The 15607-nt window shown below is 36.1% G+C and overlaps 1 protein-coding gene across 4 annotated transcripts in view; it reads right to left on the reverse strand.

Moving 5' to 3' along the window:
- sh3kbp1 (SH3-domain kinase binding protein 1) overlaps window positions 1-15607 on the reverse strand; it is a 48548-nt gene that overhangs the window by 21629 nt on the left and 11312 nt on the right. For all 4 annotated transcript variants that reach the window (XM_052595475.1, XM_052595479.1, XM_052595478.1 and 1 more), the window contains exon 2: window positions 14068-14225. In XM_052595475.1, the coding sequence (XP_052451435.1) occupies window positions 14068-14225 (158 nt within the window). The remainder of the gene's footprint in view (window positions 1-14067; window positions 14226-15607) is intronic.

A 15607-nucleotide genomic window follows, 5' to 3' on the forward strand; every position in this document is an offset into this window, starting at 1 on the left:
GGCGGGTCCGCAACGCACATACACGCTGCTTATTAGACACAGGGATTTTTTCAGATAATGGCATCAGCCTATACGTTTTTCTGCTTTGCCGATGTATTCGAGGCGGGACTTTTATTTTGACGCTGCTGAGAGTGGCAGTGCCTGAGCACACACAGTGCTAACACTCTTCCACTGTTCGTCGACGTCATTAACAGTTCTTTCTAATACGGATAGAAGTCTGTCTAAAAATCAGATCGAACAATAAAACAAAGTGTGTTCTCTGTTTGATGGTCGGTCCTTGTGAATTGAATGCTTTAAACTGTAAACTGATTGATTTCAGATTATGCTGTGCTTTTGCCCACTGTAATATTCATGTCATTTTCAATGTGTGCTGTATGTAAAATGAGGGTTACCCTGGCTTTATTTGAAAAATATGATTTCCAGTGCACATAAACTTCCCAGAATACTGAGTCCCCTGTTACAGTGTTTACTTTCTTTTTCATTTTATTTGTATTAAAAATTGTATTTTGTGATAAATACTGTCATCTAAATTATAAGCATGTTTCTTTTACACATTTATTTTTTGATCCTTTGTCAAATTATTTCAAATTTCTTAAATATCAATAATAACAATAATTTTAAAAAAATAATGTCGGCCCCCCAGCTTTCCAAGATCGGCATTGGCATCAACTGTCAAAAAACACATATCGGTCGACTACTAGATAGTATTAGTTTTTTTTATTATTATTAGTGACAATAAATATACAATTTCTACGGTATCAAAGTTTTTTTTATATCATAAAGACTATATTTAATCAGAAATCACTATATTGTGATATATTTTGTTGCCGTGAAATAAAATTACTTCTATTACTTTACATTTTTTTTTTCAACCAGATCACAGTTGTTTTTAAATCGAAAATAATAAGAAATGTTTCTTAAGCAGCAAATCAGCACATTAGAACGATTTCTGAAGGATCATGTGACACTGAAAACTGGAGTAATGACCGAAAAACTGAAAATGAATGATAACTGACCACATTAATGATAACTGCACTTACTCATGTTTCGCACAGAACCGAAACGTTTTTATAATTTTCCTTTTATGTATACATATTTAGTTCTGATATTTTTAGCTCATTTATTCAAGCAACAACCTGTACATGAGCTGTTAGTTAGTTTGAAAATGTTAGAAAATGTAAGCGAGCCATCATTTAAAACATTTTATACACAATTAAAAAGTCCTTTTTTTACAACTAAAATCATTTTAAGTAGGTTACTATGGTGTTTGTGGAGGGGACAATCACAACCTGCCATTTCTCACTCATCTTGTTTTACGGCATGCAGCTGCAAGGCTCACTTTTTTTTAATATACACTTCCTGCCAAAGCCATAGGCTTCAACAGATCTCAAGTCAAGTCAAACCACAGTACATAGCTGCAAACTTCTGCAGTGCGCCCCTTCTAATGCTACTGTATGCACACACAGACATACAGACCAGACCAGACCTCTTCCTTTTGATCTATAAAATAAAAAACATGCCAGCAAAAACAGTGGTTCTGCAAAGCATTGTGGGAGCAGCCAAGGCCTAATCAGACTCACCTGACAGAAAGAGTCTGTTTATCAAAAGAACAGATCAGAAGGGGGTTTCAAATACTTTAGACCACAAAGCAGTCAACTTTCATCTCAAACTGGCCAACTATGCATGCATGAATCACTAACACAGTTATCTGTTTAGCACACTGACACACACACAGTCAGCTCCTACTCTGTCACGAGACTCCTATTCACTGACTTCCTGTTCACAAGAGCATTAACAGAGCTCTGAAAGTGTGTGTGTGTGATCTACATTCCTCTCCCCCACTCACTGGGCTGTTCCAGATGGTCAATAGTAGCTGGTTTTCACAGCGTCCCATCATTCCTCGGGTCTTCTACTACACAGGGAGGAGAAAAAAGTCATCATGTGCTTCGGGGAATGACAGGCCCTCTCATAAGCAACAGCAGAGATGACCTTGGTATGCTGGCGCTGCTCTTTGATCAATGCCACAGGCCTGCTCATGCTGAGAATCAGGCTGCACGGCATACGAAAAAAAGTCTTGCAATAATTTACTCTAGTAAAAAGAGATTTCACATGAGAAGACAGTATGAAAAAAATAAATAAAAATAAAGAGTATGTCTGCACCACAAAAACATGACTTAGTGGCTGTTTTTAACCATGTTTATTCCTGAAAGTATATGCAGGTTTGAATATAAAAGTAGCTTGAACAATGATAAGATCACAGAAGTACATAAGATTGAGGTTAAAGCTTGAATTTAGCAGGTTAAGGTATATGTTTAAATGACTTGGTCCCTGGTTAGAAGCCATATTGATTTTTTTTCATATTCAGCAGATGAAAACAAGGGGCAGACTTAGTCTTTATAATGGCACACAAGGTCAAAGATCACAAAATATTAACTCTTAAAAAACAACTTTTAAAATGTTTTAAAATTTGTAAAGAAAAATGTCAGAGGATTTCAATTAAAGCCAAGAGGAGACTAGTTTTCCTTTTCTAAAGTAAGGAAACTTCTTTTGCTCCTGCTAATTAACAAACGTAGGTTTTCATGAGACTCACCGGCGCATGTGCAAAGCTGACCTCATATGTCATCCTCCCAGAGCTGCTTCAATTTTCAACTATTGGCACAAGCTAGATTCAAGTGATTATTATGTTTGGAATATGGATAATTTCTTACAAAATCGATTTACTACAGGGGGCCTTTGTTCACCCTTTGGACCCGTATGAAACACTTTTTTTATGGATTGATGCTTTTTATTTAAAATATTTTGGACTGAAGAAATGCAACACCCACTGACTTCAATGATAGAGCTTGAAAGGTCAAAGACAAATTTTTATATAACTCTGACTGGATTCATATGAAGGCCAAAGCCATATACACCTACGATGCTTCAGGGGTAGGGCTGGGTGATATATATATATATATATATATATATATATATATATATATATATATATATATATATATATATAAAATTATATCTCAGTATTGTCAAAAATTGTACGATATTCAATATATATCTCGATATGTTTGCATTTGCATTTAAATAATTAAAAAGAAAGATTTTCTTTTGCCCATTAAAAAAAACAAAAATAATTTAGATGTAACTGAAGTAGTGCAAAACAAGTACAGAGTGCATTCTTTCAACTTTTTAGTGCATACAGTTCACAATTTAAACTATGCAACTGTGATAAGTGTTTTTTTAAGAACATAAGTCTGTCAGCTGTCTGCGGTTTTAAGAGAAGCTCTGTGACATAAAACTATTTTCCTATACTGACACTAAAAACCCTCTTAAGATGGGGAGCTAGTTGCTGAAGCACATAGCTATTTCTTATATAAATGAATACCAAAGACTTTTGCACTCTTTCTGTCTATTTTATGAAAACTGATAAATATATCAGTTAAATTCCTTAATAAATGGCCATAGTCTATGTTTCTCTATAAAAACATCAGCAGTCGAGTAAGTGCATTCATGACAGAACACAGACTGGCTGTACGACGCTTTCATTAGATCGCTAAACTCCAGTTTGTTAGTCTTTTCAGATCATCGTCTGCGGCGCTTACGCTATGAGGAGTAAGCATGTGCGCATAGTTGCCAGATGGATTAAAATAAGTAAACACAGGGCAGAAAATGTATCCTTTGAAACATTGAAGCTATGATTCGAGGATTTTAACTCTTGTTATCTGGCAACCGTTTTCATGAAAGCTCTCATAGTAGAGGCGCATAGAGCGGTTCCCAGTTACATGATCCTTTTTTGGACATTCGGCGCATTCTTTTGGGAATGTATGCTTGAATTTGCAATATTCAATATTCCCAATATTTTCAAATTTTACGTCGTCAAAATTATTAGAATATTATCGCTAATATTTGATATAACGCCCAGCCCTACTCGGGGGTGAGTAAAACACAGCCTAAATTAAATTTTTGGGTGAACTAACCCTTTAATTAATATATTTAAATGTAAATGTACTTTTAACTACCTTCAAAATTCAAACAAACATTCTTTTGAGACCGCAGCGTTCTTCCACATTTGGTTGCACTTAAACTAGCTGATTATAGAGTTTTAATTTCTCAAGACTTGGTCACATTTACTGTTGTTTACAGGCAAAATTCTGTTATTTTGATATGAATACAGATAAACAGGAATTCTGTGTAAAGATTTCACAACGGGTTCAACTGGTCATGCAAATTCGCTGTGCTTACCAACAGAAAGCTGCTTGGTTTGAAAGCGACTTCTGTTTGAGCTGTGCTTCATGCATTGCTACACTACTGACAACAGAAAGGGACCTTTGCGTCTGCAAAATAATGTAACCTTACCTAAGTTCAACCCTTTAAAAAAACTGTCAAATTCAGTGCTTCTTTAAGTCGGCTAGGCTATTTATTGTTTAGACGAGCTAATGTAGCTCTGCACATGCAATTTGGTAACTTCAATTGGCTAATTTGATAAGTCCATCACAGATGTTCAAAAATTTCCAAGGCTTTGCGAAATCCCCCATAATGTCTTCATTAATGGTGGTGGTGGTGGCTGGAAATACATCATGTCAAGATTGCAGTGCAGTGAAGTTTTAAGTAGAACAGAAGAATGGAACGAGAACAATGAATGATGTGAAACGCTGAGAATCCAGCACAGCACCAAAACCTCTCTTTCAGGTTAGGAGGTTAAATGCTCTACAACCCAGTTATATCATTAAGTGCTTCAGGTTGCTGGGTCCAGGATACAGAATTCCACATTTCAGGGTGAAATGCATCACTGCCTGTGACACAGTTTTGAGAGCTGCCACCCCATGGATTATCAGTGCAGTGAAGCGACAACAGAGCCCCATGCTGAGACACACATTCCGACATAAAAAAGTACAGATAGGTAGAAATGACAATCGCATGCAGAAAAACATACACATTTAGTTAGACATCTAAGTGTCATAAAACGCTGAAAGTAAAATCTAAAGCCCCTTGCAGTTAATGCTATGAAGACAAAAACAAGCAGTGGAAAAAAAAAATTATTAACATGAATAAATATGTCATCTCTCTTTCTCTCTGTAATACATTCGTTAATGACAACAAATAATGGTAACGTTCTCTGTGAAATGTTGCAAAGACAACACCAAGAATTAAGCTCATCATGAATATAGTCCAAATATTCAATGCCAGGAATGTAAACTTTGCCAATTCCAGTGATTAACTGTTCTGCATTTCAGACCATCTGACACCGGATCTGAGCATCATGAATACACTGGAGATGCTGGTCGTCGCAATTTAATGCTAAATGTAGCAGGGATGGCACATTTATTACACATTTCCCTGTCGATTGTGTCGAAGTATGCAAGGTGTAAGTATGCAATAAGTATTTGATGGCATTAATTTGGTTATGGATGACATCATAATCTGATCTATGCCACACACACACACACGTAATACATTAAAAATTCATCTCACCCAGCCTAAAAAAATATTATAATATATTACTGTATTATAATATTATTATATTGGTATAAAATACTAATACCACTATTTTTTTATAAATGCAATTAATAATAAAAAAATATGTTCAATAAGCACTCTTTATGGAATTTAAGTTTTCTGCTGAAATCCAAAATTTTTAATGAAATAAAAATAACATTTTGAAACTATAATTACCCTGAAGGACAGAAAAAAAATTAAGAGAGGAAAATGAAATGTTAAAGGTCATTTATGACAGAACATAATCTCCTTATTTGAATTCAGAGAATAGCAGATTATCAGAGTTTAATTTAAAAACATGATACTGAAATCATCCTTGCCAGCTGTGTCGACTTGAATCAGAGAATGAAATGAGATCAAAAAAGAGAAGGAGAAAAGCAGGCAAACAGAGGGATGGCATGAGTCCAGACATGATTGAGCACTTGTGAAGAACGGATGCCTGTCTATTCTAAATTACATCGCTCATTTAATCACAGAAGAGGCTAAATTATCAGTCCATTATCACATCACCAAAACAGAAAGCTGGAGTTCATGCATGACTGAACCAATCTGCCAGAAAGGAAGCCCCCCACCTCCCCTCGTACAAGAACTGACCAGCCCATTAGAACGCTAGCGCCTGTGCATTTATCATCCTTCATTATCATAACCTCCCCTTTGCATGTGGCGGCTCAGCTGAACTACAAGAGATCTGATTGAGCTTTGTGAAAGCACAAGCATCCTGACAGATCACAAACTGACAGACAAACAGGATAAGGGTGAGATTTAGCTGTGGCAGACCTCAAACAGGAAACACCAGTAATTGCCAACATGTATTCTTATCTCTTTCACTTAAAGATAAATGTACATTATTCTCAAATCAATGAACTAATCAATTCTCTTTCCGGCTCAGACTGCATAGGTTCAAGCTTATGGGGCTGTCAGATAATGAAAGAGCAACTCAAACCTGAAAACTTGTCAGATAAGAGGTGAGATGAGCTAATCATAGACTGAAGACCCAGGTAAACAATGAATTCATCTTTTCTGTTTCTTTACCTAGAATTTCAAAATCAATTGTTGGCAGCAGATCCTTTTCCTATTTGGCACCTAAACTCTGGAATAACCTATCTAACATTGTTTGGGAGGCAGACACACTCTTGCAGTTTACATCTAGATTAAAGACCTATCTCTTTAACCTGGCTTACACATAACATACTAATATGCTTTTAATATTCAAATCCGTTAAAGGATTTTTAGGCTGCATTAATTAGGTAAACCAGACACTTCCCATAACACCCGATGTACTTGCTACATCATTAGAAGAATGGCATCTACGCTAACATTAGTCTGTTTCTCTCTTATTCCGAGGTCACCGTAGCCACCAGATCCAGTCTGTATCCAGACCAGATGGTGGATCAGCACCTAGAAAGGACCTCTACAGCCCTGAAAGACAGCGGAGACCAGGACAACTAGAGCCGCAGATACAGATCCCCTGTAAAGACCTTGTCTGGTCAGAGGAGAACTGGCCCCCCAACTGAGCCTAGTTTCTCCCACGGTTTTTTTTCTCCATTCTGTCACCGATGGAGTTTCGGTTCCTTGCCGCTGTCACCTCTGGCTTGCTTAGTTCACTTAGTCACTTCATCTACAGCGATATCGTTGACTTGATTGCAAATAAATGCACAAACACTATTTAAACTGAACAGAGATGACATCACTGAATTCAATGATGAACTGCCTTTAACTCTTATTTTGCATTATTGACACACTGTTTTCCTAATGAATGTTGTTCAGTTGCTTTGACGCAATGTATTTTGTTTAAAGCGCTATATAAATAAAGGTGACTTGACTTATATCCTTATAGATTTGTGTTTTTTAAGTGTGATCAACGTTTGCATAAGTATTAGCAGACATGTTAGGGAAGTAACGTAATATTTTTATTATATTTTGATAAAAATGAACGAAATGACTCGAAAAAAGAATAGTTCATTTTGCTGAATGATCTGGACTTCCCATCACATGAGCAAAGAACTCCAAGGAAACTAAGGCTGCACGACTAACTGAATTTCTAATCGCAATTACAATTACGGATGCCAAAAGTAAGTAATCATTAAAAGCGGCAATTCATTTATGTTATGTTATATTATTAATATAATGTTATCTTAAGCGTTTTTTCCATTATTTTAATTTTAGTTTTATTTTACTTTCTGTAATTTAAAGAAGAAACCAATCCAATGAATACTTGACATTTGAGGCTGAACACTTTAGAAGATATAACATTATCATATAAAAATACGGCATGCAGTTGCATCAAACAATGGTACAAACATCATTCAATATAAATTTTGATAATCGTGAATGGAATTTCAAGGGAATAACCGACAATTATGATTTTTGGCATAATTGTGCAGCCCTAAATGAGACTTTGTTTACTAAACTCTGGTTGGTATGTAACCGTTTCCTTTATGCACTGTCACCCGAAGACTGTGAGATTACATAAGATTACATACTTCGCAAGTGAGCAGGGGGTCTGAGAATGAAGCTAGAAAAAATTTGACACATTTTTCAGATGCTTATTTCATGACACACTAATGTTCACACTCTCTTTCTCACACACCCACAGGGAAGACAAGACAGTACAGAGATGCTCAACAGATTCTCCTAGAATTATCATTAAATGGAGAGAGAATGGAGACTTCTATTTTCTCAGTTTCTGCAAAGTTTCTTGATTTGTCTCCTGAGAAAAAACAAAAATATATACGCACGTGCTTCTTCAAGTGTTTCAGAAAAGATTTATCAAAATAAAAAAAAGCACAAATCAGCATATTACAATAATTTGAAGGATTAGAGATTAGAATGATTAACCATGAACCAGTTGAAAATTGATTCAAATATATGACAATTCAAATCGGTTGAGATGGTAAACAAATAGTGATTCATTTAGGGGTAGGAATTTATATGAATGTATGTCTGAGGTGAACTTACTGTCTTTAGAAAAGTTTAGATGGTATTTTTTCTTTTCATCTTGCCTCGGTATAATGCATTTTAAAGTTCATGGGCCCTATTTTAATGATCTAAATGCAAAGTGTAAAGCGCACGGCGCAGGTGAACTCCAAATCCACTTTTGCTATTTTAACGATGGAATAACGGTCTGTGCGCCGGGGTGCATTTTTGGAATGGGTTGTCCCTATTCTCTTAATGAGTAATGGGCATAACGTTCAATAAACCAATCAGAGTGTCATCTCCCATTCCCTTTAAGAGCCAGAAGCCTTCCTGGCATTTACATGGCGGAATTTGTTGATGGAAAAGCGAAACGCTTCTCAAGCAAAGAAACCGATCTGCTCGTGTGCGAAGTTAAAATGCATAATATATATGTGTGTGTATTGGCACGATTGTTCAATTAATTAGCCAATTTCATTCATCATTATAAGTAGCAATAGGCTGAATTGCAAATATGTAGCCTAATTCTAATACACACAATGTCTATCCATCATAAAATTTTTATATTTATGTAGCCTACACAATAATATTCTTTTACACTGTAATTCTTTTGTTATTAATATTTGGCATAGTTGTGTGATGCATCCCTGTGTGTAATAAGCAAAGTCAAGGCGCACTGTGGACCCACCCAGAGGCACATTTTCTACCAATGCGCTCTTTAAATAACAAAAAAATATTGCGCCATTGACTTTAGACTTTAGACCAGGTTTGAGTTGGTCTATGGTGCTGTCTATTTTTAGCTCCTTAAAATAGCAATGCGTCAGCAATGCGCCTGAACACTCCTCTTTTTTAGTCCAGCACGCTGATGTGCGCACAAATGGGCACAAATGCATTTGCTAATTAAACGACGTGGCGCTGGACGGAAAAATGCGAACGGCACTGGACTGAAACTAGCAAACACACTTGCGCTGTGCCTTGCGTCGCATTGCGCCTGGTGTATGATAGGGCCCTATAAGTTCAGCGCTGCTTTGTTACTTCAAATTTCGAAATTATACAATCTAATTTAGATTAAAAACTGTTCATGTTGCATCTATGCAGCATCTTTGTTTGGATCATGATTAAAATGCAGTGGTTATATGAAGAGATTTATTTATTAATTTGATTTTTAAAAATCTCAATTTAATTGTATTATTTACATTATATACAATTTTCTCATTTTATTTTGTCATGTGAATCGAATCGTGAAATCAAAATCAACTTTGCTTCACATGAATAACATTTGACAAATTAAAATAGAAACATTTTACATTTTTATAAAAAAAAAAAGGTAAATTGTAAATAATTCACAATATTACTTTTTAACTGTATTTTCTGATCAAATAAATGCAACCTGTCTAATAAAGACACTGTAAAACACAAAAAAAAACTTAAACATTTAGCTGTTAACATATATGGGGTAAAGAGATTGTTTAACAGCGAATATCACTTCCTGGCATTAGCATCACAGTGTTTCCCACAGGATTGTGTGAGACTTGTGGCGAAACCCACAAAGTAGAAACCCCAATCAGATAGCAATCATCAAAATAAACAGGCCAAAAGAGCATAAAACGTTCCTCTGGAAGAGACCTCAATACAAGCTAGCATGTTGGCTCACACTGTCTAAACTTTTAAAACCATCAAGTTGCTGAACCCTGCACAAGGTACATAACTTATGATAGCATAAACACAAATAAGTGTGAATGTTCCGACCTCGCTTCGGTGCTCCAAGACCACTGTGAGCCGTACGATGAGCATGTGCTCTGAGCTGTTCAGATGGAAATATGACTCACAGACCGTTTTACTGATACCCCAAACTCAGCACTATCTAAACTCACAAAGAGAACATAACAAAACTGGCCCTGCTTCATCAACCACTTCTGAAACACTTCAATGCAGCCAAAATCTACAGTTTACGTTAGCGTTGTTGTTCTGAAAATGGGCTTGGATGTGTAAATACTCATGGGCAACCATTTCGAAGGTAGATTTGTGTTTATTTTAAAAGACTATGCAAGATGTGTGGGTGTATGGTAACTATCCGAACCATTTTGAGAATGGAAATGTTGCTCTAGCTTGTTTAGAAGCTATTTATTTGGCAAGCTCAAATTCAGCATGCTAACAGAATACAATACGCATGGTAGCAGTAAACAAGCTATTATGATACAGTGTGATAACAGGCAGATTAATTGACAGTAATACTAATCTAACAGTTACATTAAAATGTTTTCTTATTATAAAAACAACAAAGAGTTTTTGATGTCTTGTCACATGCAAATTTACTCACATATTTGTTTTGGAAACAGTGCTTGATTTGTGCAGATTTCTCACCTGATTAAGACGACTTTCACCAAAGAAAGCAATATCATAATAAGAGGATTCGTATTTTATCCAGAAGCAAAAGTTAAAAATGTCTTGATAGATTTGTTTCTCAATTACATTAAATTCACTGGAATTGTGTGGATTATTAGAGGATTATTGTGTTTTTATCACCTGTGTTTTATCATCTGTCATTCTGATGACAGATCTGTTCTGATGATAAAAAACAAACTCATCCACATCTGGATGGCCTGAGGGTGAGTAAATCTTCCGCTAATTATAATTTTTGAATGAACTATTCCTATAAATCTGTATGACTGATTTTATTCTGTGAAACACAGCAGTAGACATTTCAAAAATAGTGTTTTAACTGTTTTTGTTCATATAACCAATGGGAAAGACAATGGAGCCCATTCACTTTCACTGCAAGAAAAGAAAAACTATACTGTACATTTTCAACTTTGGGTGAACTATACCACTACCTATTTTTAAAATAAAGTCAATACCAGCCTGTGAAGAAAATCATCAGATTATTAAGAAAAATAACTTGACTATGATTACATGAGGGCTGTTTAAGTGTCTTCAGAATGAGTTAATCGGTTGTGCTCAAGCTAGGAAAAGTGTGCTTAAATTGCACCCGTTGAATTTCACACCGTCTCGCTGTTAAGCATCTACCCTTCCTCAGTGCCATCAGAGGAAGTCTGCACTTCCCTCTACCATGAACCATAGAAATAGGAAGTGACCTCACGAACCTGCAGAGTCTCTCTGTATAAACTGCATTTTTTACAGGCCTACAGACGATCTGAAGGCTATGAAATCGAAATCAAAACCACATTTAAAGCTTTCTAAATCCATCAGAAATGATATAAAATAGTTTGAGACTTTAGACTTGATTCAGAGTTGAAAGATTCACGTTTTGAGTAAGCTTTCACAGAAAGAAACAACTTCCCTAAAGTAGATCAATGGTTTGTTTTTAAAAAGGACAGTTTCTTCCTTACCAACTTTGATTCAAGTAAAATTGTACATGCTTTCATTTAAACAAGAATCTCTTAACGAACAAATAAACAGAGACTTAAATAACAAGAAAATTAACTGTCTTGCAACAGGGTTATAGAACATGCAAATCATAAAAAACAAAAAAAAAAAAAAAACACAAGGGCTTTTGAGACTTCACTTGTAAACATTTCAGCCAACCACACGATTTTTACTAAAGTTCACACTAATATTACTGTTACAGTACTGTATAAACAAAAGGAATGTCCAATGAGAACTGTACTAATAAAGTACTAAAACCTATCCCAGAGTGATTAGAAAGAGTCTCATACATCACGCCTTCCTGGTGCTAAAAAGTATGTAGCGCTACAACACTAACAAGCTTTCGTGGACTCCTCACACCTAAGATCATGACAATCTGCTTGTGGAGTTCACAGGTTTCTTTCTGCAATACGCCCTGATGTACTGGTGTCACTGGAGAGAGAGAGAGAGCGAGAGAGGGAGTGCACAAGTCATAGAAATACTCTCTCTCACTTTCTTTCCAAATCAACACTAGCATCCTGTTAGTCTGTGACCAATACTCTTCCAGTCACCGCACACACACTGACACACACAACCTTTCCATCCTCTGACAGTCAGCATTAGTGGCCTGCTGAGTTCAGCTCAACACAAACATACACACTTGTGAACACACACTCAACAAAATAGCTCAACAATATAACAAGTGATGTAATGAAAATTCAATATATATATCCGCAATGACTTGTTGGCATCAAAACATGAAGCACTTTTTATTTGGAGATACAGCGCCAAATGTACTAAACAGGGCAAATTATTGTGAGAACACAATCCCATAAAAGCACAGATGGGAATGGAAAGTTTGCGGGTTATCTGCTGACAAAGCACAAATTATAAAATACAGACAAAGCCGGCTCATTTACATTAATAATGACCAATGCATTCAACAAAGATTATTAAGACATGCTCTTTTTGGACGTTAAATAATAGTGAAATACTACGCAAATCTTCACTTTGCATGATTTATTCAAATACTCTCCTCCCATAAATTGTGTCTGAAAGGTAAACTCCTCCAAATGCAAATGCATTTTTCAGTTCCAAGAATAACGGTCCATTCATTCCGCCTTAGCAAACAATTATTTTTTTTTATTTTTTTTACTGTAATTTTACTGTAACTTATCTAAACATTAACTTGTTTCATTAAACATTTTGAATCTACACTACCATTCAGAAGTTTGGACTCACTAAGGTTTTTTAAATATTTGTGAAAGTCTTCTCCAATGCTCATCAATGATTTATGTGTCCAAAAATACAGTAAAAATTGTTATATTGTGAAATACTACTATAATTCAAATAACTGTTTTCTATTTTAAAATATAATTTGTTCTTGTGATTAACAAAACAAAACAAAAATTAATAAGTGCCACATGTACATGTAAATCTTGTGTGTTTTGACAGTATTAGTGCAAAAGATAACTTAGTTGAATAATCAGGTGCTGTTTGACAGGCTTTAGCGCGCACGCTTCAGGTGTATGTGGCGCTCAGAAAAAGCACATGTCAGACCAGCGTGCGAATGAAACATTTAAAAGCACAAGCAAATAATGAGATGGGAACTTTACTACTGAGTTAACACTGCTGTGAACAGATGTGGCACTATACATTGAATGACCGAGGTGCCAGAACTGCAGCTGCTTTATTTCTTCAAAAGCAGATCGTGGAGACATTTTTATCATCCACGATCAAAAAATCATCATATCACACACCTCTAATTATCAATGTTGAAAACAGTTGTGCTGCTTAATATTTTTGTGAAAACATTGTACATTTTCTTTCAGGATTCTTCATTGAATAGAAAGATGTTCAAAAGAACACCATTTATTTGAAATAGCAATCTTTCGTGACACTGTACATATTTTTACATTAAATCAAACTGTTAATATCTTACTGTACTGAACCCAAAACTTTTGAACAGTAGTGTAATTGGGTGTATTCTTTGTTTGACTGAAAAAAAAAAACATTTAAAAACAAACCTTTTCAAAGTACATACAGTATATACGAATTGAGATATGCATTAGATACTGTCAAAAGTGTGAAATTTCAAGATAGAAGTGTTTTAGCCATTTCGCTCAGCCCTAACACTCTTTGCCCACTTACTTACACTCTGAAAAAAAAAGTGTTGATAGCTTGGCCATGCTAAATTAAGGCGAGGAACTGTTGACCTGTGGTGAGACTAGGCTGTGAATCCGTCCACTACCTCCTGCAGGGAAAGGTCAAAAAGGAAGTGCTGAGTTCAGCACTTACTCTGACAAAGTTGTCGGGGAAAAGCCCCCTCCGACCGTCCAGCTCTCCCTCCCACCAGCCGCCCTCATCCTTCCTGATGTTACTGATGATGTCACCGACAGCGATGGTCAACTCGTCATCGTGCTGGGCCTGGTAATCAAACTCCACAATGGCTTCCACTGAGAGAGAGGAAAACAAACAGAGTGTTTAGAGGTCATGGTTACATGCAGGAAGCAGGATATACAGTATTACTGTACAAGACTCACACACACACGTAATTTTCACCACTAAATGAAAATGACAGCACGATCTACAAAACATCTGTTTATATCACTTATAAAAATCAAGATATAATTGTGATCATTACACTTAACCTTATAGAAAATGCAAAAATTTTAAATATGGCTTTTGTGATTCAACAGATGCAACCCACAGAGACACTGTTTTTGGTTAACAACAACACTAGGCTGTTATAAGTGGTTGCTAGGTTGTTGCATGTACTAAAATGATTAAAATGTTTTAGTGTGTTGTTATGCTGCTGTCTGTTCTGGGTTGTTTGAATGGATCTTGGTTGGTTGGTCAGTCAAAGTAATCCGAATGGTTTCTACTGGGTTGCTTTGTAATTGCTTTGTAATGTGGTTGGTTTCTAGGGTGTTGCTATGTGATTCTAAGACAAGGCTAGATAATTTTAGGGTGTTATGGGTGGTTACCAGGGTGTTTTAATGTTTGGAATATGTTTAGCATGTTGCTAGGTGATTCTAGGGTGTCATGGATGGATTCTAGAGTGTTGTTAAGTAATAAAAGTGAGTTTCCAGGTGGTTGCTAGGATGTTTCTATGTTGATACTAAGGTGTTTTTGAGTGTGCTAGTGCATTACAATGCTGCTATGTGTTCTGGTTTGTTTAGAAGGTGTTTAATACAGATTATTCAAATGTATTATGAATGGCTTCTAGGGAATTGATATGTGATTTTAATGTATTCTGGATTGTTTCTAAAGGGGGTCGCACACCGGACGAGAAGCGCAGCGCCGAGTCGCGTCGCGCCACGTCTTTAAAATTCGAACACATTATTCTCTATGTGAGTACACACACCGGCGGCGCCATTCGGCGTCTGTCCGCGGCGCCCAGCTACGACTCAGAACGCTGTTCAAATTTCTGCCGCGCCACAGAGCGCCATCCGCATAGTTTTATATTTAAAAAACCCAGATGTTATAAACTGAAACTGAAATTAAAGTACAGCACACTTGTTTCATTCAAATAAAACATTACAAAGTGTTTGGTTACGTTTTCAGCAGCACAGTTGCCTAGACAACAGATACAACAAAACAATAACAGACTTATTATAATAACACAGATTCTTTTCATTAATTAACGTTAAAAACTCAGCTTTTATCAATTAAAATCATATATTTAAAATTAAAATAATAGATGAAGTTAAAACTCTCCCATCTTGCTGCGAAATTGAGCTCACGCATATAGAATGTGCGCGTCCAGTGTGCGATACCTCGAGTTGTCCTACATGTGGCGCGACGCGACGCGGCGCTTCTCGTCCGGTGTGCGACC

The sequence above is a fragment of the Carassius gibelio genome, chromosome B24, assembly GCF_023724105.1.
Source record: "Carassius gibelio isolate Cgi1373 ecotype wild population from Czech Republic chromosome B24, carGib1.2-hapl.c, whole genome shotgun sequence".
NCBI classification, from domain to species: domain Eukaryota; kingdom Metazoa; phylum Chordata; class Actinopteri; order Cypriniformes; family Cyprinidae; genus Carassius; species Carassius gibelio.